This window comes from Gopherus evgoodei, chromosome 1, assembly GCF_007399415.2.
Source record: "Gopherus evgoodei ecotype Sinaloan lineage chromosome 1, rGopEvg1_v1.p, whole genome shotgun sequence".
NCBI lineage: Eukaryota > Metazoa > Chordata > Testudines > Testudinidae > Gopherus > Gopherus evgoodei.
In genome coordinates, this window is record NC_044322.1 from 11,957,930 (window position 1) to 11,983,080 (window position 25,151).

The 25,151-nt window shown below is 45.3% G+C and overlaps 1 protein-coding gene across 1 annotated transcript in view; it reads right to left on the reverse strand.

The window, feature by feature from the left end:
* NARS2 (asparaginyl-tRNA synthetase 2, mitochondrial) overlaps positions 1 to 25,151 on the reverse strand; it is a 78,292-nt gene that overhangs the window by 31,807 nt on the left and 21,334 nt on the right. Inside the window, exon 6 of the mRNA XM_030558292.1 lies at positions 21,942 to 22,042. Coding sequence (XP_030414152.1) covers positions 21,942 to 22,042 — 101 coding nt within the window. The remainder of the gene's footprint in view (positions 1 to 21,941; positions 22,043 to 25,151) is intronic.

The window sequence follows — 25,151 nt, forward strand, 5'->3', positions numbered from 1 at the left end:
ATCGCGGACAGTGGCCTGGGTCTAGATTAGCTGTGCCATTCAGTTTATTCTTTATCTGCCACTATCTTTAATGGTAGGCAGCATATGGGAAAACCTGAACTCTCTTAGTAGAGATTAAGAGTTGCTTGATATTCACACCAAGCTGTGAAGTGCAGGAGTTGTGCATGTAATCCGAGACGAACTCAATATATACACTGAAAGAGGATGTATATACACTGAAAGGGTATATACACTGAAAGAAAATGTGCAGCTGATAAAAATCTGATCACAAAAGTTTCTGTTCATGTTAATTCTGATAAACAGAAGGTTAAAAAAACAAAAAAACACTAAGACCATAAAAAATTAAAAGGGCTCAAAAGCGTGTCCAAATAAAGGAACATGCATGTTATTGATCAGTCAGCTCTTCTGATCTTCATATTGCAAAAGTTTACATGTTACTATTTGGAGGAAAGAGCCCTTCTACTGTCCAGTGATTACCAGGAATGACACAAATGATAATGCTGTTGGAAAGATCATTTTTCTAGCTCATCACTTATAAGACAAGAGACAACAAATGGATACAGACAGCTGGAGGAGCACAAGGAAACAGGACAATATTGGTCAGCATGATAGACAGTACACGAGTGGCCTAACATATCACAGCAAAGGAGAATTTTAAGGAGGCATTGGAAGGAGAATAGGGAAGTAGCTTTGAGTATGTTTACGGGGAGCTCCTCCCAAGCACGAGACACTGATCCACAGCTGGGATTCTTAGACACTACCATACAGTTGTTAACATTCCTGGTTCTCTTAAGACCAGTAGAGTATGTTTACACTGCAATAAAAGACCCCTGGCATGGCCATCGCTGGCCCAGGTTAGCTTATTCTGGTTTGCGGGGCTCAGGCTGCAGAGACATCAAATTGCAGCATAGACTCAGACTTTAAAGTCAGAAGTGGCCACAGTGATCCTCTACTCTGACCTACTGCAAATTGCAGGCTACAGAACCAAACCCACTCACTCCTAACCTCTGGCTGAGTTAATGAAATCCTCAAATCATGATTTAAAGACTCACAGACTTTAGGTCAGAAGGGACCATTATGATTATCTAGTCTGACCTCCTGCACAGTTACAGAGAATCCACCATTTACACTAGTTTAAACCTGCAAGTGACCCATGCCCCATGCTGCACAGGAAAGCGAACCCCCCTGCCTCATAGCATCTCTGCCACTTTGACATGGAGGAAAATTCCTTTCAGACTGTAAATATGGTGATCAGTTAGATCCTGAGCACGTGGGCAAGACCCACCAGCCAGACACCCTATGAAAGAGCCCTCCCCATATAGTACCCCATCACCGGCCACTGGAAATATTTGCGGCTAGCAGTTGCAGATTGGATACATGCCACTGTAGTCAGTCTTATCATACAATCCCCCCTCCATAAACTTATCAAGCTCAGTCTTGAAGCCAGTTAGGTTTTTGCCACCACACAGATCCCCTTGAAAGGCTGGCCCAGAAATTTGTTCCTCTGATGGTTAGAAACGTTCACCTAATTTCAAGTCTAAATTTATTGATGGCCAGTTTATATCTGTTTTTTCTTGTGTCCACACTGGTGCTTAACTTAAATAACTCCTCTTCCTCCCCGGTATTTATTCCTCTGGTGCATTTATAGAGAGCAATCATATCGCCACTCAGCCTTCTTTTGGTCAGGCTAAACAAGCCAAGCTCTTTGAGTCTCCTCTCATTAGGTAGTTTTCCATTCCTTGGATCACCCTACTAGCCCTTCTCTGTACCTGTTCCAGTTCAAATTCATCTTTTTTAAACATGGGAGATTAGAATTGCACACAGTATTCCAGATGAGGTCTTACTAGTGCTTTGTATATTGGTATTGAGACTTCTCTGTCTCTACTGGACATACTTTGCCTGATGCATCCTAGGAGTGCATTAGTCTTTTTCACATCCGCATCATAGTCATCCTGTGATCAACCAATACACCCAGGTCTTTCTCCTCCTCTGTCACTTCCTATTGATAAGTCCTCAGCTTATAGCAAAAGTTCTTGTTGTTAGTCGCTAAGTGCATGACTTTGCACTGTTAAATTTCACCTCATTTCTATTACTCAGTTTTCAAGGTCATCCAGATCTTCTTGTATGGTATTCCGGCTCTCCTCAATATTGGCAATACCTCCCAACTTTGTATCATCCATAAATTTTATTAGCACATTCCCACTTTTTGTGCCAAGCTCATTATAAAAATGTTAAATAAGATTGGTCCCAAGACCGATCCCTGAGGAACTCCACTAGTTCCCTCCCTCTAGCCTGACAGTTCACCTTTCAGCATGACCCACTGTAATCTCCTCTTTAAACCAGTTCCTTATCCACTTTCCATATTAACCCCCATCTTTTCCAGTTTAACTAATAATTTCCTAGGTGGAACAGTATCAAGTCTGAAATCCTTACTGAAATCCAAGTCGATTAAAACTACTGCAATTCCTTTGTCAAAAAAAATCAGTTAGTTCTCTTTTCAAAAGAGTTCACATTGGTCTGGCACGATCTAATTTTTGTAAAACTGTGCTGTATTTTATCCCAATTACCAGCTGGGCTTGAGATGAAGCCCAGATTCTGAGACCTCATGTGCGGGGCGGCTCTGAGAGCCCAGGCTCCAGCCCAAGCCGAAATGTTTACACTCCTATTTTTAGCTCCACAGCCTAAGCCAGCTGACCCAGTCTCTGAGACTCAGTGCCACAAGTTTTTTAATCACAGTACAGTGTTTGAAAATGACATTTGAAAATCAGGGGCTTAATTTTCATAAGATTCGCAGATTCCAAGGCCAGAGAGGACAACCGTGATCATCCAGTCTGACCTCCAGTATAACACAGGCCATAGAACTTCCCCAAAACAATTCCTAGAGCAGATCTTTTAGAAAAAGATCCAATCTTGACTTAAAAACGGTCAGCGATGGAGAATCCCAAGGAGTACTGAGCACCCTCAATCCCCACTGAAGTCAATGGGAGCTGACGGTTCTCAGCACCTCTGAAAATCAGGCCCTTTTATGTCCTGAGATGCAATGGGGGTGGGGTGGAGAGTGGGGAGTTGGGGGTGGAGAATACCAGACAAACCCTAATATGTGCCAAAGCGTGGCAGCTGGGGCATTATTGATTGTAATACTGTCCTGATATATGCTACTACAAGAACACAAAACAGGCTTTGAAACAAGACCCTGGGTAGCCAATTTCACACAAAGTAGGACTGAGTCGACGGTTCACATAGCTAACAGACGCCATCTGAATGAAAACAGCACTGGCAGAGTGCAGTGCTACCTTTAATAAACTGCTCTCTCTCCAAAACTGGCATTTGATTTCATTCACTTCTCTTCTCATTCACTCCCAGTCGGGAGCCCAACATTGTACTGTACCACACAAGGCACACAGCCTGAGGCACAGCATGTTAAATCAAGTAGGGCTTCATCCTGTAAGATGCTGAACACTCTGGCCCTGATCCAGCAAAGTGCTGAGGCACATGCTTAACTGTAGGCATATGACTGGCCGCATCTAAGTCAATGGAACGACTCACATGTTCCAAGTGAAGCACATGCCTAAGCGCTTTGTTGGATTGAGGCCAGAGCACTCAGCACCTTGCAGGATTGAGCCCTTGTGGTCCATGTCTTCGTACTGTTCTCAGAGATCATTAGTCAAGTCTGATCTGTGTGTATATTCCCAGGACCAAGGGAAACCAAGACCCAGCGGGAAATGACCATCTCTCTTCACTCCAACAACTCTATTTCCCTTGCTGCTCAAATCCTCCTGGTTCTCTCTCATTTGACCCATTTCGTGGTGACTAGGCAGGCGGCTGATGGCTGGCTATCCCCACTTCCCTTTCTCAGGGCATGTCTACATGTAGAAGTTACAATGGTTTCACTCAAGTCGATTTAAAAAACTATTTCAGGAGCATGCTAAACTGGTAAGAGCTAGGTTTAAACCAATGTAAGAGGCCCAAACCTACATAAATTTAAACTGGCTTAAAAGCATCCCTTTAAACCAGCACAGCAACACTGTAGACCTGGTCTCAGCCACCCAGCTCCATTGAGGACTTTTAGGCTGCAATTCAAATTTAGTTAACAATTCTGCTAATCACTCATGGGCAAGGAAAGGATCCAGCTCCCCTTCTCACAGCGAGGGCTCTGCAGGAATAATAAAGATGGAGTGGATGGGCCATTACACAAAATAAAACCATTTCCCCATGCTCGTCTCTCTTCTCCCCCGCCCCGCCCCTCTACAGTTCCTTATATCTCCTTGTCAAGTGCTGGAAAAGGGCCATTTTCATTACCACTAAAAACAGTTATTTTTCTCTCCTGTTGACAACAGCTCACCTTAACTGATCACTCTCCTTATAATGTGTATGGTAACACCCATTGTTTCATGTTCCCTGTGTGTGTGTGTGCATGTGCATATATATATATCTTTGTTCTGTATTTTCCACTACATGCATCTGATGAAGTGAGCTGCAGCCCACAAAAGCTTACGCTACAATAAATTCGTTAGTCTCTAAGGTGCCACAAGTACTCCTGTTCTTTTTAAAGATGTATTTGTGTCACTGAACTATGCAAATACACCTCTGAGCCATTTTACACAGTCAGTTTAATAACTATCACACAGCAAGTTAGGGACGAGGCTGGGAATAGGACCCAGGAGTCCTGACTCAGGGCGAGCTACTAGACCACACATACACACATTTATTACTGCTTATTTGTTTTGCTGTAGTGCTCCCAAAGTTGCAGGTGCGTTGCCAACACAAAGAGAATCACTGCAATGGGTCTTCAGGGCAGATCTGAGCCAGAAGGCAACCTGTGCTGAGTGAGGAATAAATCCTTTTCTGAAACAAGAGTCAGTGGACACAGAACGTGACTTACAAAGATAGTGTTCTCTTTGCTGACCCTCCACCCCCCTGGTTTGTTCCCAGATGAAAGGCCCTTTCTTAAAAGTCAGTCAAAAACCTAAAAAGTGTTTCAATCCAAGGGTGGAAGCAAGGCATGACGTCAATAGAGAGTAGGAGCAGCAGATAAGGATGAGAACGCACCAGAGGCTGAGCTCTCTCAGCATGCTGTCCTCTCTGGAGGAAGGGGAAGCCGAAGAGACGTGAAAAAAAATGCTCATTCTCACACAGTTCCATTGTATTTCACCTGACCTTGCTCATTTTGCGAGGCTTTTATCACCGAGGGCCGACCTGCTCCCCAGGCATTTTCCATAAATGGAGGATTTTGTCCCAATGTCCAAGGCCAAGACTCCCTCTCCCTCAACTGCTGGGAACAAGCTGGCTGCCATTCTAAACTCAGGGGAGGCTGCTTTTAAGCAACGCTATGGATCATGACAGGCTGTGGGACCTTTCAGGATACAAAGCACTATACTCTGTTGCTTGTTCAAGCAGGCAGAGCCAACGCACACAGAGCCAGGCTGCCATAGAAGCTGAGCACCCACTGATCCTAAGAAAGTCAGTGGCAGGAAAGAAGATAGAACTGGGCTGCTGGCTGGAGCCGGTGCACATTCTTTATCTGAAACTCCTTTCAAAATGAAAAATGGCCTTTTTTTAAAAAAACAAACAACAAACGTTTTTGATGAATGTTTGTTTTAAAAAACTTGGGGCAAAATAAAATGTTTTGCTTTCTCTCAACTTCTTCTCCCTCCCCACCCTGCCTTCATCTGAAAAACAGACATGGGGGTGGGGGGTAGAGATATGGGGACAGACGACAAAAAGTCCTTTTTTTTTTAGTTTAAAAAAAAAACAATGTATTTTTTCAGGTTTGGGGGATTTTTGTTGGAAAAAAAATCAGAAAAATTCATTTGAAATAATTTCCATAAAATACAGTATTTTTGATCAGCTCTACCAATAACTATAGATGTGGAAAGATACACCTCAACCATTTGCTCGTGCAATGCAAGGGTGGCTTGAGGCTTTAGCAGATGGCTGCTGTTTCAATACTTGATGTGACAAGGTGGAATTATACTTCCTTCTGTACACAGCCAAAAACAAGCTGCTGTCTGATATGGTTAGACAAGCAGAGACTCAGAAGCGCCAAACCTCTGCCATCAGCCAGTCAGATCAGGCAGCAGCCTCCCACACTGTGATTGGCAAGGGGCAAATGGAGCCCTGCGCCCACTGCAGGATGAAGAGCGGGCCTGGAACAATAGCACAACCATACCTAGAGGTCTGGCTCTCTCCAGTTCAAATTTCATCAGCTCTGCTCTTGGTGCAAGGAATTGGGAATAAAGACATTGAAGGGGGTACCAAACAAAATTAATATAGGGTCACCCAGGTCAGCTTGACACAGATCCAGGCATATTCATATAATCTAATAAATAAATAAATAAATATTAATCTTATTCTTTGCATTTCTACAGACACCTGCCATCCCAGGTCCTCTAAGCACTTGACATACATTAATGAATTAAGCCTCACAACACACCTGTGCATTATACTTATTTTACAGATGACAAAACCACAGCGCATAGAAGTAGAAGTGAATTGCTTCAAGCCATACTGTCAGCTTATGGTTGGACCACAAATAGAACTGAGATCTCTTAAGCACTACTCCTCTGCATTTACCACATGACGTGTTGTTTTCAGTGGAGTTTTGTGTTTCCCTGGTTTTGATTTTCATCAAATCACTATTAAAAAAAATTAAAAAATAAATCAATCAATAAAGCCTCCACATTAGCAATGGCAGCTCAAATCTTTCTGATGAAAGACAGCACACCAGTTTTTAGGCATTAGTTCAAATAACTGTTCCCATGTCTTAGCTAACTGGGACATTTCACAGAGGAATGACACAAAATGTTCCCCAAATTTAGATAAAGTACGTAGCAAAGATCTCATTCAAAACCTGATCATGAGAGGGGCAAAGAACATGACTTTAATGAAAGCTGTCGTGTCGCATCTTTACCCTCTATGCTGGAAAGAACACACACCCTCCTCAAACTGCAGTGCAGTGGCTTTAAAGAGTTTTTTTAAAGCGTCTATTTTTCAAACTATGTGTAGTCCCTGTACTCTACCAATCGCATGCACACAAACAGTGCTCAAAAATTACACACAGAGCTGCACCGATATACGAATGGAGACACAGTTGAGGTCCCTTTAAAAGTTTGGATCCAAGTACTTTAATCCAGCAGGCTTCAAAACCTACAACATGGAAAACAAATGAATGACAATACTAAAAACCTGGGGAAAAAAAATGGATATGGCTACATTCGCCAGGTAGTGTTGCCATCACTTCCACTTTCTTTTTCTTAGGGTGCAAGCACTGTTCATCTTTAAAGAAATGCTTGTTGTTTGTTCTATGATGCAATCGGTTTGTTTTAGGGGAGGTGTGGAAAGCAGCAGGAGAGTTTCCTTTTTGACTTAAGTTTACTACACCTTTACCCCGATATAACGCGACCCGATATAAGGCGAATTGGGATATAACATGGCAAAGCAGTGCTCCAGCGGGAGAGAGGGGGGCGCAGCTGCGCACTCTGGTGGATCAAAGCAGTTCGCTATAATGCGGTAAGATTTTTTGGCTCCCCAGGACAGCATTATATCGGGGTAGAGGTGTATAATCAGTTCCTGAGATACAGCTGGCTCCCTGCGAACTGGGCATTGGTGTTTGGGCCGAGTTTTGAAAGATGGGACCACTTCTGTTCCAGGACTGGTGTATACACACATGCATGTGAAGCTGTCCTGCAAGGCTCTGAGCTGTGGATGAGGTTCTCTGGCTTGTGTCACATAGAAGGCCAGACTTCGTGGTGCCTTCTGGTCTTAAAATCTATTAATCTGCTACTGCATAGCAGACGGGTGACAACAGGTGATCAGAGAAAGTGGGTGTTGGGAAAAGAAATGGGTAGAATTGTGGAAGTCAACGAATGGCTACGCAGGTGGTGTCGGAGAGAAGGCTTTGGATTCTTCAACCATGGGATGGTGTTCCAAGAAGGAGGACTGCTAGGCAGAGACAGGCTCCACCTAACGAAAAGAGGGAAGAGCAACGCGGCCTGCATTGTGCAGGTCAGACTAGATGACCATAATGGTCCCTTCTGACCTTAAGTCTATGAATCTATGAATCTTCGCAAGCAGGCTGGCTAACCTAATGAGGAGGGCTTTAAACTAGGGTCACCAGGGGAAAGAGACCAAAGCCCTGAGGTAAGTGGGGAAATGGGATTCGGGGAGGAAACACGAGCAGGAGAGTGCAAGAGGGGAGGACTCCTGTCTCAGACTGAGAAAGCGGGACGAACAGTGAGTTATCTTAAATGCCTATACACAAATGCAAGAAGCCTGGGAAACAAGCAGGGAGAACTGGATGTCCTGGCACAGTCAAGGAACTATGATGTGATTGGAACAACAGAGACTTGGTGGGATAACTCACATGATGCAGGGCCGGCTCCAGGCCCCAGGGCGCCAAGCACGTGCTTGGGGCGGCATGCCGCGGAAGGCGCTCTGCTGGTTGCCAAGAAGGCGGCAGGCGGCTCCAGCAGACCCTCCGCAGGCACGCTTGCGGGAGGTTCACCGGAGCCGCGGGACCAGCGAGCGGCAGAGCGCCCCCTCCGGTGTGCCGCCGTGCTTGGGGCAGCGAAATGGCTAGAGCTGGCCCTGACATGATGGAGTACTGTCATGGATGGATATAAACTGTTCAGGAATGACAGGCAGGGCAGAAAAGGTGGGGTAGCTGCATTGTACGTAAGAGAGGAATATGACTGCTCAGAGCTCCGGTATGCAACTGCAGAAAAAACTGAGAGTCTCTGGATTAAGTTTAGAAGTGTGAGCAACAAGGGTGATGTCGTGGTGGGAGTCTGCTATAGATTGCAGGTCCTGGTTCTCATGGGAGACTTTAATCACCCTGGTATCTGCTGGGAGAGCAATACAGCGGGGCACAGACGACAATCCAGGAAGTTTTTGGAAAGTGTAGGGGACAATTTCTTGGTGCAAGTGCTGGAGGAACCAACTAGGGGCAGAGCTCTTCTAGACCAGCTACTCACAAACCGGGAAGAATTAGTAGGGGAAGCAAAAGTGGATGGGAACCTGGGAGGCAGTGACCATGAGATGGTCGAGTTCAGGATCCTGACACAAGGAAGAAAGGAGAAGAGCATAATATGGACCCTGGACTTCAGAAAAGCAGACTTTGACTCCCTCAGGGAACTGATGGGCAGAATCCCCTGGGAGAATAACATGAGGGGGAAAGGAGTCCAGGAGAGCTGGTTGTATTTTAAAGAATCCTTACTGAGGTTGCAGAAAAAAAACATCCCGATGTGTAGAAAGAATAGTAAATATGGCAGGCAACCAGCTTGGCTTAACAGTGAAATCCTTGCTGATCACAAAAAAGAAGCTTATAAGAAGTGGAAGCTTGGACAAATGACCAGGAAGGAGTATAAAAATATTGCTCCTGCATGCAGGAGTGAAATCACGAAGGCCAAATGAAACTTGGAGTTGCAGCTGGCAAGAGATGTTAAGAGTAACAAGAAGGGTTTCTTCAGGTATGTTAGCAACAAGAAGAAAGTCAAGGAACATGTGGGCCCCTTACTGAATGAGGGAAGCAACCTAGTGACAGAGGACGTGGAAAAAGCTAATGTACTCAATGATTTTTTTTGCCTCTGTCTTGACAAACAAGGTCAGCTCCCAGACTGCTGCACTGGGCAGCACAGTATGGGGAGGAGGTGACCAGCCCTCTGTGGAGAAAGAGGTGGTTCAGGACTATTTAGAAAAACTGGCCGAGCACAAGTCCATGTGGCCGGATGCTCTGCATCCAACGGTGCTAAAGGAGTTGGTGGATGTGATTGCAGAGCCATTGGCCATTATCTCTGAAAATTCATGTTGACCGGGGGAAGTCCCGGATGACTGGAAAAAGGCTATTGTAGTGCCCATCTTTAAAAAAGGGAAAGAGGAGGATCTGGGGAACTACAGGCCAGTCAGCTTCACCTCAGTTCCTGGAAAAATCATGGAGCAGATCCTCAAGGTATCAATTCTGAAGCACTTAGAGGAGAGGAAAGTGATCAGGAACAGTAAGCATGGATTCACCAAGGGCAAATCAGGCCTGACTAACCAAATTGCCTTCTATGAGGAGATAACTGGCTCTGTGGAGGAGGGGAAAGTGGATGTGGCTGTGTTATTTCTTGACTTTAGCAAAGGTTTTGATACAGTCTCACAGTATTCTTGCCGGTAAGTTAAAGAAGTATGGGTTGGATGAATGAACTATAAGATGGACAGAAAGCTAGCTAGATCGTCGGGCTCAACAGTTAGTGATCAACGGCTCCATGTCTAGTTGTCAGCCAGTTTCAAGCGGAGTGCCCAAGGGTCAGTCCTGTGGCCAGTTTTGCTCAATATCTTAATTAATGATCTGGAGGATGGCATGGACTGCACTCTCAGAAAGTTTGCAGATGACACTAAACTGGGAGGAGGGGTAGATACACTGGAGGGTAGGGATAGGATACAGAGGGACCTAGAGGATTGGGCCAAAAGAAACCTAACGAGGTTCAACAAGGACAAGTGCAGAATCCTGCACTTAGGACAGAAGAATCCCATTCACTGTTACAGACTAGGAACTAAATGGCTAGGAAGCAGTTCTGCAGAAAAGGACATAGGGGTTACAGTGGATGAGAAGCTGGATATGAGTCAACAGTGTGCCCTTGTTGCCAAGAAGGCTAAAAGCATTTTGGGCTGTATAAGTAGGGGCACTGCCAGCAGATCGAGGGACGTGATCATTCCCCTCTATTTGACATTGGTGAGGCCTCATCTGGAGTACTGTGTCCAGTTTTGGGCCCCACACTACAAGAAGGATGTGGAAAAATTGGAAAGAGTCCAGAGGAGGGCAACAAAAATGATTATGGGGCTGAAGCACATGACTTATGAGGAGGGGCTGAGGGAACTGGGATTGTTTAGTCTGCAGAAGAGAAGAATGAGGGGGGATTTAATAGCTGCTTTCAACTACCTGAAAGGGTGTTCCAAAGAGGATGGACCTAGACTGTTCTCAGTGGTACCAGATGACAGAACAAGGAGTAATGGTCTCAAGTTGCAGTGGGGGAGGCTTAGGTTGGATATTAGGAAAAACTTTTTCACTAGGAAGGTGGTGAAGCACTGGAATGGGTTACCTAGGGAGGTGGTGGAATCTCCTTTCTTAGAGGTTTTTAAGGTCAGGCTTGACAAAGCCCTGGCTGGGACGAATTAGTTGGGAATTGGTCCTGCTTTGAGCAGGGAGTTGGACTAGATGACCTCCTGAGGTCCCTTCCAACCCTGATATTTTATGAATTCTTCCCTTTACAAAGCTCTTGATTCAGAATAAATACACGTGACTGACCTTTGACATGACTTATACTTCGAACTTCCATAGAGAGCATCTTTCATCAGAGGAACTTTCAATCTAGTTACTGCTTGTAATGCGTGTTAAAACCAAGAGGTACCATTATGATTTAATCTGACTCCCTGCATAACACAACCCAGATAATTTCAACCAGTTAATCACAGAATCACAGGACTGGAAGGGACCTTGAGCAGTCATCTAATCCAGTCCCCTGAACTCATGGCAGGACTAAGTATTATGTAGACCATCCCTGACAGCTGTTTGTCAAACCTGTTCTTAAAAATCTCCAATGATGGAGATTCCACAACCTCCCTAGGCAATTTATTCCAGTGCTTAACCACTCTGACAGTTAGGAAGTTTTTCCTAATGTCCAACCTAAACCGTCCCCAACTGTTTCAACCCCAGGAGCCCTATTCTTGGCTCAGAACAAACTATACTCGTTTCTTCTTTTCCTTTGCCTCCTCCTCAGTTTACTTAATTTGCTGCTGTTAGCCTGAACTTTAAAACAACTTCACACAGTTAACTGGTTGCTTTCCACCCCAGCCCCCTCCCTCGCACTTTTGTTTTTTCTGAAGTTTTAAACAGATCTTGAGATGGTTAAAGAAAGCTTAGTTTGATAGCATCCTGTCTGGCAAGAAATAACTAATCATTGGTTGTGAAACCCTCATTTCTGTATGTTTTATCTTTATTGCCTCTACTTTTCAGAACACACTAGCTGTCACCTACAGCCCGCAACTAAAACCTCTCCAGCGCATCATCAAGGATCTACAACCTGTCCTAGAGTACGATCCCTCACTCTCACAGACCTTGGGAGACAGCCCAGTCCTTGCTTACAGACAGCCCCCCAACCTGAAGCAAATACTCACCAGCAACTACACACCGCCCAACAAAAACACTAACCCAGGAACCAACCCCTGCAACAAACCCTGTTGCCAACTCTGTCTGCATATCTATTCAAGGGACACCATCATAGGACCTATCTACATCAGCCACACCATCAGGGGCTCGTTCACCTGTACATCTACCAATGTGATATATGTCATCATGTGCCAGCAATGCCTCTCTGCCATGTACATTGGCCAAACCAGATAGTCTCTACACAAAAGAATAAATGGACACAAATCAGACATCAAGAATTGTAACATCCAAAAACCAGTAGAAGAGCACTTCAATCTCCCTGGACACTCAATAACAGACTTAAAAGTGGCCATTCTTCAACAAAAAAACTTTAGGAACAAACTTCAATGAAAAACTGACGAACTGGAATTAATTTGCAAATGTGACGTCATCAAATTAGGCCTGAATAAAGACTGGGAGTGGCTGGGTCACTATAAAAAGTAATTTTCTCTCTGTTGATACTCCTATCTTCTTTCAGAGTAGCAGCCATGTTAGTCTGTATCCACAAAAAGAATAGGAGTACTTGTGGCACCTTAGAGACTAACAAATTTATCTGAGCGTAAGATTTCATGGGCTACAGCCCACTTCATCAGATGCATCTTCTTGTCAACTGCTGGGAATGGTTCACATCCACCCTGATTGATTTGGCCTTGTTCGCAATAACCCCCCCACTTGGTAGGCAACTCCCATCTTTTCATGTGCCGTATATTATACCTGCCTACTGTATTTTTCACTCCATGCATCTCATGAAGTGAGTTTTAGCCCACAAAAGCTTATGCCCAAATAAATTTGTTAGTCTCTTAAGAAGCCACAAGGGCTCCTTGTTTTTGCTGATACAGACTAACACGGCTACCCCTCTGAAACCTGCCACTTTTCTATTGTTAATCTGTTTGGTTCCCTAATTGTTTCTGTCCGCTGTTTCATACATTTTGCTAGGTGTAAGTTAATTAGGGTAGTGGGATATAATGGGTTAGAGAATTAAGTTATAATATGTGAGGACTGGTTAGTTAAATTTCAGTAAAATGATTGGTTAAGTTAGAGCTGAGACTATTACTATATAAACTGGGGGCAAACAGGAAGTGGGGGGAAGGGAAATTGGAATCATGCTTGCTTAGGTGGGGGAACAGGAACAGGGACACAGGCAAGGCTTTGCAGTGTCAGAGCTCGGAAGGGGGAATACACGGTAAATGCTCTGCGGGGTCAGAGCTGCGAACGGAACTGGGGAACAGGCTCTATCGGAGCATAGAGATAAGCCTGACTGGTGTGAAGGGCTTGCTTGGAAACAAACCCCAGTAAACATCACATTGTCTGCACTTCGGCCTTCTGGTCTTTTGCTGCTTGCTGATTGCGTGACAAGAACCAGGGAAGCGGAAGGGGAAAGGGAAAGCCCTCTAACAATGGAGATTCCACAACCTCCAGTGCTTAACTACCCTGTCAGGCAGGAATTTTTTCCTAATGTCCAACCTAAACTGCCCTTGTCGCAATTTAAGCCGATTGCTTCTTGTCCTACCCTAAGGTTGAGAACAATTTTTCTCCCTCCTCCTTGTAACAACCTTTTATTTACTTGAAAACTTTTATCATGTCCCCTCTCAGTCTTCTCTTCTCCAGACTAAACAAACCCAATTTTTTCAATCTTCCCTCATAGGTCATGTTTTCTAAACCTTTAATCATTTGTGTTGCTCTTTTCTGGACTTTCTCCAATTTGTCCACATTTTTCCCGAAATGTGGCGCCTAGAACTGGACACAATACTCCAGCTGAGGCCTAATCAGCACAGAATAGCTTGGAAGAATTGCTTCTCGTATCTTGCTTACGACACTCCTGCTAAAGATCGCAGAATGACATTGGCTTTTTTCGCAAAAGTGTTACACTGTTGACTGGTATGTAGCTTGTGGTCCACTATGACCCCCAAATCCCATTCCACAGTACTCCCTCCTAGGCAGTCATTTCCCATTTTGTATGTGTGCAACTGATTATTCCTTCCTAAGTGGAGTACTTTGCATTTGTCCTTATTGAATTTCATCTTATTTTCTTCAGATCATCCCTGCATCAAGCCCAATAGCGTGTGCCTAAACGAGAGGACGTCTCGCCATGCCGACCGTCCACCTAGCACATCTCTTGTACTGACTGTACCCCCAGGGACGTCACCCCAGTTTACAGATAAGTAGAGAGAGGTCAAACAGCTCGTCCAAGCGAGCTGCAAACCTCTGAGCAGGAGTCCCAATTCCCAGGTCCCCTGCTTTAAACACTAAAATCGCACTCTCACCAAATAAAAAAAAGTAATTAAAAATCACTAGAGTAATTACAAACAAGACTGTAGTGTGCAGTAATTGAATTAAAACAGACATGTCATGGCTGCTTTTTATAGCTCCAATTAAGTGTCTGTACCAGTCTAATTAATGGAAGTTAGTTTGCCATCTAATTACCAGAGTCTGTATTACGAGTGTGATTCAGACAAATGTTGCACAAGACACTTCATAAAGAGTTTTGTTTTAAAAGGATCCAAGATAAATTAGCCAATTACACCTTACACTTGGTAACTCTTAACAGCAGGGATGCTGAATAGGTACTATACATCATTCATGCATCTGCATCCAAAAGTATTTAAGATTGTATAAGGCAGAGCAATGATTTGCCTGAAGAGAATACAGGAGGGAATCTTCTTTCATGTGCTACATAATTAAGAAGCCATTTAAGCATCAAATTTCATCATTCTTTAAGGCAGCATTTCCGAACCTTCTGAAAGCTAAGCCTTCTTCAGGAAAATGAAACCAATGGAGTCATCTTTCAGCCCTGCTCTGTGTTTTTAAAGCCTACCCCAAAACGAGTGGTCAGCCCCAGCAAATAGTGTAGATCCTTCTAGTGTGATACTACTAATTTCTTCCATGTTCGGATGAGCAGTGAAATATTGACATTTCAAGTATCACTGACATCTGAGCAGCCAGCAAAAAGAATACGGCAGTTCACACCTCAGGGCTATTTTTTCAGGCTCTCAGCAAACTGAGGCAGACAATGTTGCATTGTTACACATCGGTCAAGATTTTTAGATTCTCTGTGCAACTAGAACAGCCAGAGTCTTAACCTTAAAGCTGAGACTCTGGAGAATAACTGAGATGCGGCTCTGCACTCGTCACCGCAGCTAATACTTCACACCCTCTTGGGAGGGCATACCTAACATTCTGGGAAAGGGTGCCCTAAAGCGAGCTGCAGATAAAACCTCAGAAGTCTCATGTGCTTTAGTAAGGTCTCTGTTTTTAGGATTACAAAGGGACATAATTTATGACAAATGCTAGTCAGGTTGCTTAATTATGATGACTATTGTGGCACCACCAAGAAGCCTGTCATTGACCAGTACCCTATTGTGATATGTGCTGTACGAACACAGACTACTATAGTGATGAGGGACAGACACAAACCTGAATAGATGAATGAGTGAAAAAATATCCATGCTTCAGAGAAAGTAACTAGCAGGAAATACATAGGAAATCAGGCAAAAGCTACGGCGAACTATAGCGGGCCGCATACAGTTAAGGTCTAGACTAGCCTTCTGTTTAAATACAATCAATAGCCAATTTGACAATGTGGCTTATAAAGGTTACTTTGCTTTTGCACTGAAAAGCAGGCCATTCCTGTGGGATCAGACTGAGTGAGTAGGGTGCGGTGAACATCATCTCATCCTTTCTTTGGGAGTAAAAGCAGTTCCTGCAGAGTCTTCTTTTTTAAACCAAGTTTCTAGATACTATGGCAGCAAAAGCTAAATACAGTTCCAGCTCTATGCAAGACCTTGTGGGTCACTAAAGAATTTGCAATGAGGCACAGGGAAGAAAGAGAAATATCTAAAACTGTTCCCAAAGGCTATTTACCAACAAACTGTCTGCTCATCCCTATGGCTCTATGCTTGGGAAGAGCAGCTAAGGAACCTCTGCTTTTACCCACTCAACCCAATCACACTCTCTTCCATCTTCTCAGTAAGCTCTCTTCAATGCTCTTCGTAACCCCGCTTTCCTGTTTCTTTCTGCTCCCGTTGGATGGTATCTGAATCCAGAGCTATTTCCTGTCTCCCATCCTTGTTTTGCTCCATCCCTGCTACTAACAGACTTCTGAACGTATCTGCCCACTCCTGTTTCCAAAGCAAGCCAGGGTAGGACCTGGCTACATGGGGAAGATGGAACAGGGCTTTCCCCAAAAATCCTTAGGAACCAGGATAAAGCTTTTGGTTTAAAGGTCAGTGTATGTCCCCATCCTCATCTATGGTCATGAACTTTGGGTAATGACTGAAAGGACGAAATTGAGAGTACAAGTGGCAGAAATTAGGTTTCTCTGCAGGGTGGGTGGGCTTACTCTCCAAGATAGGGTGAGGGGCTTGGCTATTCGGGAGAACCTTGGAGTAGAGCTGCTACTCCTCTGGATTGAGAGGAGCTAGTTGAGGTGGTTTGGGCACCTGATAAAGATGTCCGCTGGGAGGCCTCCTTCGGAACTCTACTGAACACGTCCTACTGGGAGGAGGCCCCGAGGCTGACCCAGCACATGCTGGAGGGATTATATCTCCCTGCTGGCCTGGGAATGCTGGGGAATCCCCCAGAAGGAGCTGACACCTGTTGTGGAGGAAAGGCAGGTCTGGTCCTCCCTACTCTCCATGCTGCCGCCGCCGCAACATTTACCAAGAAAAGCGGCATAAAGAAAAAAGAAAGATGCAGCTTCTGTACCAGATAACTGGAAGGAAGCTAATGTCAGGTCAATTTATAAAAAGGGCTCAATAGGAGATGCTGGCAATTACAGGCTGGTGAGCCTAACCTCAGTACCAGGTTAACTGGTAGAAACTATAATAAGGAACAGAATTATCCAAAACATAAATGGACATGGTTTGCTGGGGAAGTGTCAACATGGTTTTTGTAAAGGGAAACCATGCCTCACCAATCCATTAGAATTCTTTGAGGCAGTCAACAACATGTGGATAAGGGTGATCCAGTTGTTACAGCATACTTGGATTTTCAGAAAGCCGCTGAGAAATTCCATCACCAAAGACTCTTAAGGAAAGAAAGCAGCCATGGGGTAAGAGGAAAGGTCCTCTCATGAATCAGTAACTGGTTGAAAGATAGGAAACAAAGGTTAGGAATAAACAGTCACAATGGAGAGAGAGGAGTAATAGGGTCTCCCCAAGGATCTGTACTGGGATATGTGCTGTTCAACATATTCATTAAGAGTCTGGAAAGGGGGATGAAAAGTAAAGTGGCAGAGTTTGCAGATAACTATCTTGAATAATTTTGTAAGTCCAAAGCAGATTGCTTGGAGTTACAAAGGGATCTCACAAAACTAGGCGACTAGGCAACAAAATGACAGATGAAATCCAGCACTGATAAGTGCAAAATGACGCACAATGGAAAAACTAATCCCAACTCAATAAATACCATGATGGGTTATACATTAGCCATTCTCAGGCAATAAAGAGATCTTGGAGTCACTGTGGACAGTTCTCCGAAAACTTTCACTCAATGTGCAGCAGCAATCAAAAAGGCTAACAGTAAGTTAGGAATTACTAGGAAAAATATAGATAATGAGACTGAAAATATCAGAATGCCACTATATAAATCCATGGTGAGCCCACACCTTGAATACTGTGTCCAGTTCTGGTCATCCCACCTCAAAAAAGGATATAGTGGAACTGGAAAAGATTCAGAGAAGGACAACAAAGATAATCAAGGGTATGGAACGGCTTCCCTACATGGAGCCACTAAAAAGATTAGGGCTGCTCAGCTGAGAAAAGTACGAAGGGGCATATGATAAAGGTCTATAAAATCATGAATTGTATGAAAAAAATGAATAGAGAAGTGTTGTTTTCCCTTATACACTATACAAAAACCAGGGGTCATCCAATGAAATTAATAGGCAGCAAGAGGAAGTAATTTCTCACACAATGCACAATTAACCTGTGGAATTCATTGCCATGGGATGTTGTGATGGCCAAAAGTATAATTGGGTTGAAAAAAGAACTAGATAAGCTAGATGGAGGATAAGTCTATCAATGGCTATTAGTCAAGATGGTCAGGGATTCCACCCCATGCTTGGAGCAACCCTTAACCTCTGACTACCAGAAGCAGAAGATGAGTGGGTCATTCCTTAATTGCCCTGTTCTGTACACCAACCCCAAAGCTCTGGCATAGGCCACTGACGCAGACAGGATACTGGGCAAGATGGACCATGGTCTGACAGTATGGTAGCTCTTACGTTACAGTTAATATCTCAATGAAACCATGATGTACACCTCTACCCCGATATAATGTGACCTGATATAACACAAATTTGGATATAACGCAGTAAAGCAGTGCTCCAGGAGGGTGGGGCTGCGCACTCCGGCGGATCAAAGCAAGTTTGATATAACGCGGTTTCACTATAGCACGGTAAGATTTTTTGGCTCCTGAGGACAGCGTTATATCAGGGTAGAGTGTATCTCCATGACTGATATTTTTGAGCCCACAGGGACTTCTCACTTGGTCTGTTTTTGAAGATTGAGCTATTTAATAGCATTTTGGTTATAAACCTCAGAAATATGTTGTGCCTAACAAAAAAAATAAAAATAATAGGAGGTGCAGGTTCACAGAACAGCTATAGATCATCAAGGATAAATACAGCTCATCTAAATTTAGTTTGCATTTGGTCTATCTAAAATGCCTGGGAAAACAACATGTTACTGCAGAATAAAGCATGAAGCTATAACATACTCTACTACAGTATGTGAGACAAGGCCCCACATTTTTTTCCTTTTTAGATAATGTGGAACATCTGAATGATGCCACTGGAGTAATATTTAGAAGAAAAGACTCAGTATTTGTTCAATTAGTTTTCTGTCTAGTCCCAGAGTAGGCTATGTGCTATTCTGAGAAAAGAGACTAATTTAATGGAGATGTTATTAAGTTAAAATACCATTTCATCCTTATTTGATTTATAGGAATATGTCCTCCAATAGAGGTCATTGGGCATGGATGTAATTTCATCACACACACAAATAAAATCCCATCTTTTTTGAGAGGTGCAGAAAGACACCTCCCTACAAATAACCAGTCTTCTCTCAACTCTCTCATTAGCTCCCCATCCTACAGACAACTGCCCTAGGGATACAATAGTCTTAGGCTGTCAGTAACCTCCACTTCTGTCAGAACAGTAGGGGCAGCTAGTCTCAGGGCTTGTCTACATCAGAAAGTTGCAGGGCTGGTGAGGGAGTTACAGCGCTGCAACTTTGAAGGTGTACACATCTGCAGGGCATCACCAGCGCTGCAACTCCCTGTTTGCAGCGCTGGCCGTACTCCCGTTTTGTCTCGGGTGTAGAGGATCCAGCGCTGGTGATCCAGCGCTGGTAATCCAATGTAGACACTTACCAGCGCTTTTCTTGACCTCCGTGGAAGGAGGAAGCCTCTGGTAATCAAGCTGGTCTCCTTTCCCGGTTTGCTCTCTCTTCCCGGAACCCCGAGCAAGCAGGTCTCCTTCCCTGCGGTTTGCAGGGTGGCTCCGGGAACGCGAGAGCAAACCGCGGCGAAGCTGGTCTCCCTTCCCGGTTTGCTCTCTCGTTCCCGGAACCCCGAGCAAGCAGGTCTCCTTCCCTGCGGTTTGCAGGGTGGCTCCGGGAACGCGAGAGCAAACCGCGGCGAAGCTGGTCTCCTTTCCCGGTTTGCTCTCTCATTCCCGGAACCCCGAGCAAGCAGGTCTCCTTCCCTGCGGTTTGCAGGGTGGCTCCGGGAACGCGAGAGCAAACCGCGGCGAAGCTGGTCTCCTTTCCCGGTTTGCTCTCGCGTTCCCGGAACCCCCCTTGAAGCCGCCCAACAGCGCTGCAGTGTGGCCACATCTAACACCACTTGCAGCGCTGGTTGCTGTAAGTGTGGCCACTCTGCAGCGCTGGCCCTATACAGCTGTACTAATACAGCTGTAACAACCAGCGCTGCAAAATATTAGATGTAGACATGGCCAGAGAGCATGTCAAGGACATCCTGCCAAGCATATCCACTCTCGTGAAAACTTAGCGTAAGCACCTCAGCTGACCGTAGCCACTTTGGTGGGCTGTTAGAGCCCAAGCCAGAGAGAAGTAAAACTTCCACAGCACCTTATATCCTCGATCTCTAAGGGTGAAATCTTGGCCCTAGTACAGCGATGGGGAGTTCTGCAACTGATTTCACCGACATCAGGATTTCACCCTTAGAGTTCAATGGATATACGATACTATACAAGTTTTACTTCTCTCTGGCCTGGACTCTATCAGAGGAAGATTGTTTACTGACAGTCAAATAGCTTTGCAACAGCAGCATGAAGTAGGTTATTATACCCAGTTCTTCAGTGGGCAAACTGAGGCAAGAATGCCTCTTGCCCAGGGTCACACAGCAAATATGCACTAGAGACCACACCAGCACCCAAGTTTCCCCATCCTGTTCTCTAACTCAGAGATTTCAAACACCTGACTTGTGGGCTACATCCAGCCTGTGTGATGTATTTCTGAGGATGCCACTGAACATTCAATTCTTCAGAACCAAAGCATTTATTAAAAAACGAAGGTTTCTCTCCCCCATGGTTACGAAGATAATCTTCCTAATGTGCACTGTGTGGTAAGTTGACACACTGCTGTCTTTCTGAGGCCTGCTAAATGCTCAGTTTTTATACCAATTTTGTTCAATCAGGAGAAGCACAGACTTAATCAGTGCAAAGTAGCTATAGTGACGGCTTGTCTTAAGCTACTTCAGCTACGTGAATAATGTAGCTGAGGTCAACGTAGCTTAGATCGACTTACCCTGGTATCGAGACACTCTCTAGTTGACTTCACTACTCAAGCTCCCCAAGAAGAGTAAGATGGGCCAACTGGAGAGCACTCTGCCGTCGATTTAGTTGGTCTTCACGAACCCTGCTAAATTGACACCCACTGCATTGATTGCAGCAGCGTCTCCGGGTAATGAAGATAAGCCCTGAGAGAAACACCTTTGTGTCAACAGAATGACACCAACAGGTGGGGAGAGGGACCCGCTGGTTTAATCTAACAATTAACATAAATCATTGTGAAAGCTTAGTGTAGATCAGACCCAAGTATGCAGAAAGACTGAAACAGTGGCACTGGTAGGTGTGAATTCTCACATCCCCTAAATCTCAAGGGGTGTTAACACTGAAGGCTAATGACAACACTGCAATATTATCAACTATTCAATTGCTGATTGCTTTCACAGCTGGAAAAGGGGAGGTGTTGGGAGCGAAAGTATGGTAAGCCCGGGGAGTTCTGCAGGGAAGGAGATGCAGAGGGAAGAAGAGAGAAAGCACACAAATACAGGGAAAAGGGATAGAAACAGAGAAAGGAGGATGGGGAAGGAAAAGAAACAAAGAACAGGAACAGCATTGGCCTAAAGGGAAGCAGATTTCCCCATTGAGCGATGCTGGATGCGATCATAAGGTCCTGGACAAACAACAGATAATGATAATAACTAAGTTATTACACAAAATTCATGTCCCAGCCTGGATCTTTGTGCCAACCTCTCATTGACCTTCTTCAAGAAGGGGTGGAGGAGTGTATGTATCTTAAATTTACACCCCAACTCATTCTCCAGAATTCAAATGGAATCCAGCTTTCTCCAAAGAGTGATTTGGACTCTCCAGCACTGACCACAAAACGTTGCCCAACTGGGTGTTTGGCAAGCACATGGAAGGTGGAACATGTGAAACAAAGCCTACTGGACAGAAGCTCTGACCGAGTTTTATGAGACTCCATTAGATCAAGAGAAAAGATTTCCATACCCAGCCATCACTTCCAGATGGAGTTGTCCAGAGACCGTCAGGAAGGCAGGAACATTGAAGAAATGGGAGTTTTCCCCAGGTTCCTGTACTTTATTTGATGTCTGTAAGTCAAGAACACACAACATGCCAGACTATTAATCGACAATTAAGGATCATGGCTCCTAATTTATCACTCATGCCCCTCCTCCGAAAATTACAGGCGCTTCAATCTAAATTTTAAAAAAACACCAAAAAAACCCACAAGACAAGGTCCCATGTTTCCGGGAGTAAAGCCATACACCAGGGGCTTGTGTACATCAGGAGCATTGTCTAATTGGTTTTAAAAGTAGGTCAAGGTAAGTCCATTTCAAAATCAGTTTGGGGCCTTTTCTAACTTGGCAGTTACCTCCTATTTCAGCATAGCTGCACCACGCAAACCCCTAATTTAAACAGAGAAAGCCAGGATTTGCATGAGAACCTGGGGCTAATCTCCAGTCTAGACAGGGCCTCAGGGTGATTTAAGGTGGTATCACCTGTTGTCACTGAAGTAGTCTACAGAGCATCTGTAGGGAGAGGGGGAGAGAAATCAACTCTAAAGTTGGAAATATACTAAAAAGATTCTTAATTGTCTCTTGAGGAGCATTTAGACCAGAGGTGGGCAAACTTTTTGGCCTGAGGGCCACATCTGGGTATGGAAATTGTATGGCGGGCCATGAATGCTCATGAAATTGGGGTTGGGGTGCGGGAAGGGGTGAAGGCTCCAGCTGGGGGTGCGGGGTCTGGGGTGGGGCTTGGGGGTTGGAAATACAGGAGGGTGCTATGGGCTGGGACTGAGGGGTTTGGAGGGGGATCAGGACTGTAAAAGGAGGTTGGGGCATGGAAAGGGGTCAGGGGTGCAGGCTCTGGAGAGCACTTATCTCAAACAGCTCCGAGAAGCAGCAGCATGTCCCCCCTGATGGCTCCTACGTGGAGGCATGGCCAGGCAGTTCTGCACACTGCCCCATCCACAGGTACTGTCCCTGCAGCTCCCATTGGTCACAGTTCCCAGCCAATGGAAGCTGCGGGGGCTGCATTTGGGCAGGGGCAGTGTGCAGAGCCCCCCGGGCTGCCCCTACGCATAGGAACCAGAGAGAGAACATGCTGCTGCTTCCAGGAGCTGCACGGAGTGGGGTAAGCCCCCGACCCTGCTTCCCAGTGGGAGTTCGAGGGATGGATGCGGCCCTAGGGCAGTAGTTTGTCCACCCCGATTCAGACAGTAGTGGCATGTCAATGTATTTAAGTCATTAACTTGTTCTAAATTGCATATATGGGAGAGTGGAGAGGGACACATGATTTATGGGTGCCTGCCTAGGTTCCCTGTAAGCTGCTTGGCTGTGCAGCTGAGCAGCAAATTATGTAGGGCCATGCAAGTCCCCTGGCCCGGACTGGTCCAGCGGGGGAGAGGTGCCCCTCCCCCGGCCCAGCCCGGTCCAGCGGGGCAGAGGTGCCCCTCCCCCAGCCCAGCCCAGCCTGAGCTGCCATGGCTGGGGAAAGGAGCCCCTCCGCCTGCCCAACCCAGCCGAGTCGAGGAGCCCTTCCCCTAGCCCAGCCCTGACAGAGCTGCACCTTCCCCCGGCCTGGCCCAGCCCAACCGGATCTGCCGTGGCGGGGAGAGGCACTCCTTCCCCCCAGCCCAGGTGCTGCTGTGGGAAGACTGAGCTGGGGGAGTCCTCTCTCTCCACCATAGCCCTGGGAAAGCCTGCACCCCAAACCCCTCATCCCCGGCCCCACCCCAGAGCCCACATCCTCCCCATACCCCAACCCTCTGCCCTAGCCCTGAGCACCGCCCACATCCCAATCCCCTCATCCCCAGCTGGAGTCCTCACCCCAACCTTCTGCCCCAGCTATGAACCCTCTCCCACACTCTGAACCCCTTGGCCCTACCCCGTCACATGAATTTTGTTGTGCACCAATATGGAGGTGGTGTGTCACACATCACCTCCATATTGGTGCACATAAAATTAATTCTGCACATGGGTGGGAAAAAGTAGAAGGAACACTGGACTGCCTGTTTATATAAACCATGAAACATGGTTTATAACAAATACACGTTCCTATTCCCAACTCTCCACCCCAGCAACAGAATGAACGGCATTATAAAGAATTTTCTGTAAGACAACAGCGTGTTCAGCTATTAGAAAAGTACCCAGAAAACTATGCCCTTCCCAATCCTGCACGTGTCTAAATACTCACATGAATAGTCCCATCAAAATCAATGGGACTAGTCAGATGAGTCAATTTATGCATGTGCTTAAGCGTTTACAGGATTGGTGCATTATAAGCACATGACTAGGCTAAATTTTGGTAGAGGTCTGGTTCCCGCTGACATCAATGGCAGAATACATATCAAGTGCAGGATATGGTCCTTAATACTTTGTTGCATACCTAAGGTTATTAGATGGCTCTGAAATAATTTACTAATGTAGTAATAAAAAGCAAAAAGACAGACAAGGGAAAAAAGCCATCGAGTGCAGCAGAAAGGAGCTAGGGAGGAAGGTCTTGTGAATAATGCACTGCACTGGGACTCAGGAGAACTGGGTCTAGTTCCCTGGCTCTGCCAAAGATGCCTGGCATGAGCTTGGATGAGTCACAATCTCTCTGTGCCTCAGTCTCTCATTTGTGCAATGGGAAGAAGAGCACTTCCTTTGACTTGTAAGACCAAGTTCTTCAGGACACAGACCATCTCTTACTAGGTTTCCAGCACTGGGTGGGGCCTTGATTGTTGCTGGTGCCTCCAAAGCATTACTGTAATGCAAATAGCAATAAAAAAGAAATTGACTTTGTAATAGAAGTGGGGGATGCACATTTATATGCCACTGTGGGGCCCTTGGAGAAAGCTAAAAATATTCAGTTCTTCAGTTATACAGGCCTGTAGGACTAGAAGTGGGTTAGCAACTCTGAATTTTGCTTGAAGTGTATGTAAATGATTATGTAATTTAAGTGTAAGTTATTGCAAGAGAGCATAACTTACATTGTGAGGCAACCAAAAGGCAGGGTTATAGTAGGAAGGGCAACAGAAGAGTATAACAAGGTACAATGTAAAGCACAGGGAGGGCGTGCCTCTGCTCAACCCATTTCACAGATGGGGAAACGGGCACAGAAGTGGAAGCCTGAATTTTCAGTGGTAACCTAATTTCAGGAGCTCAGACTGGGACACTTAGGTCCTGAATTTCAGAGAAGCTGAGCACACAC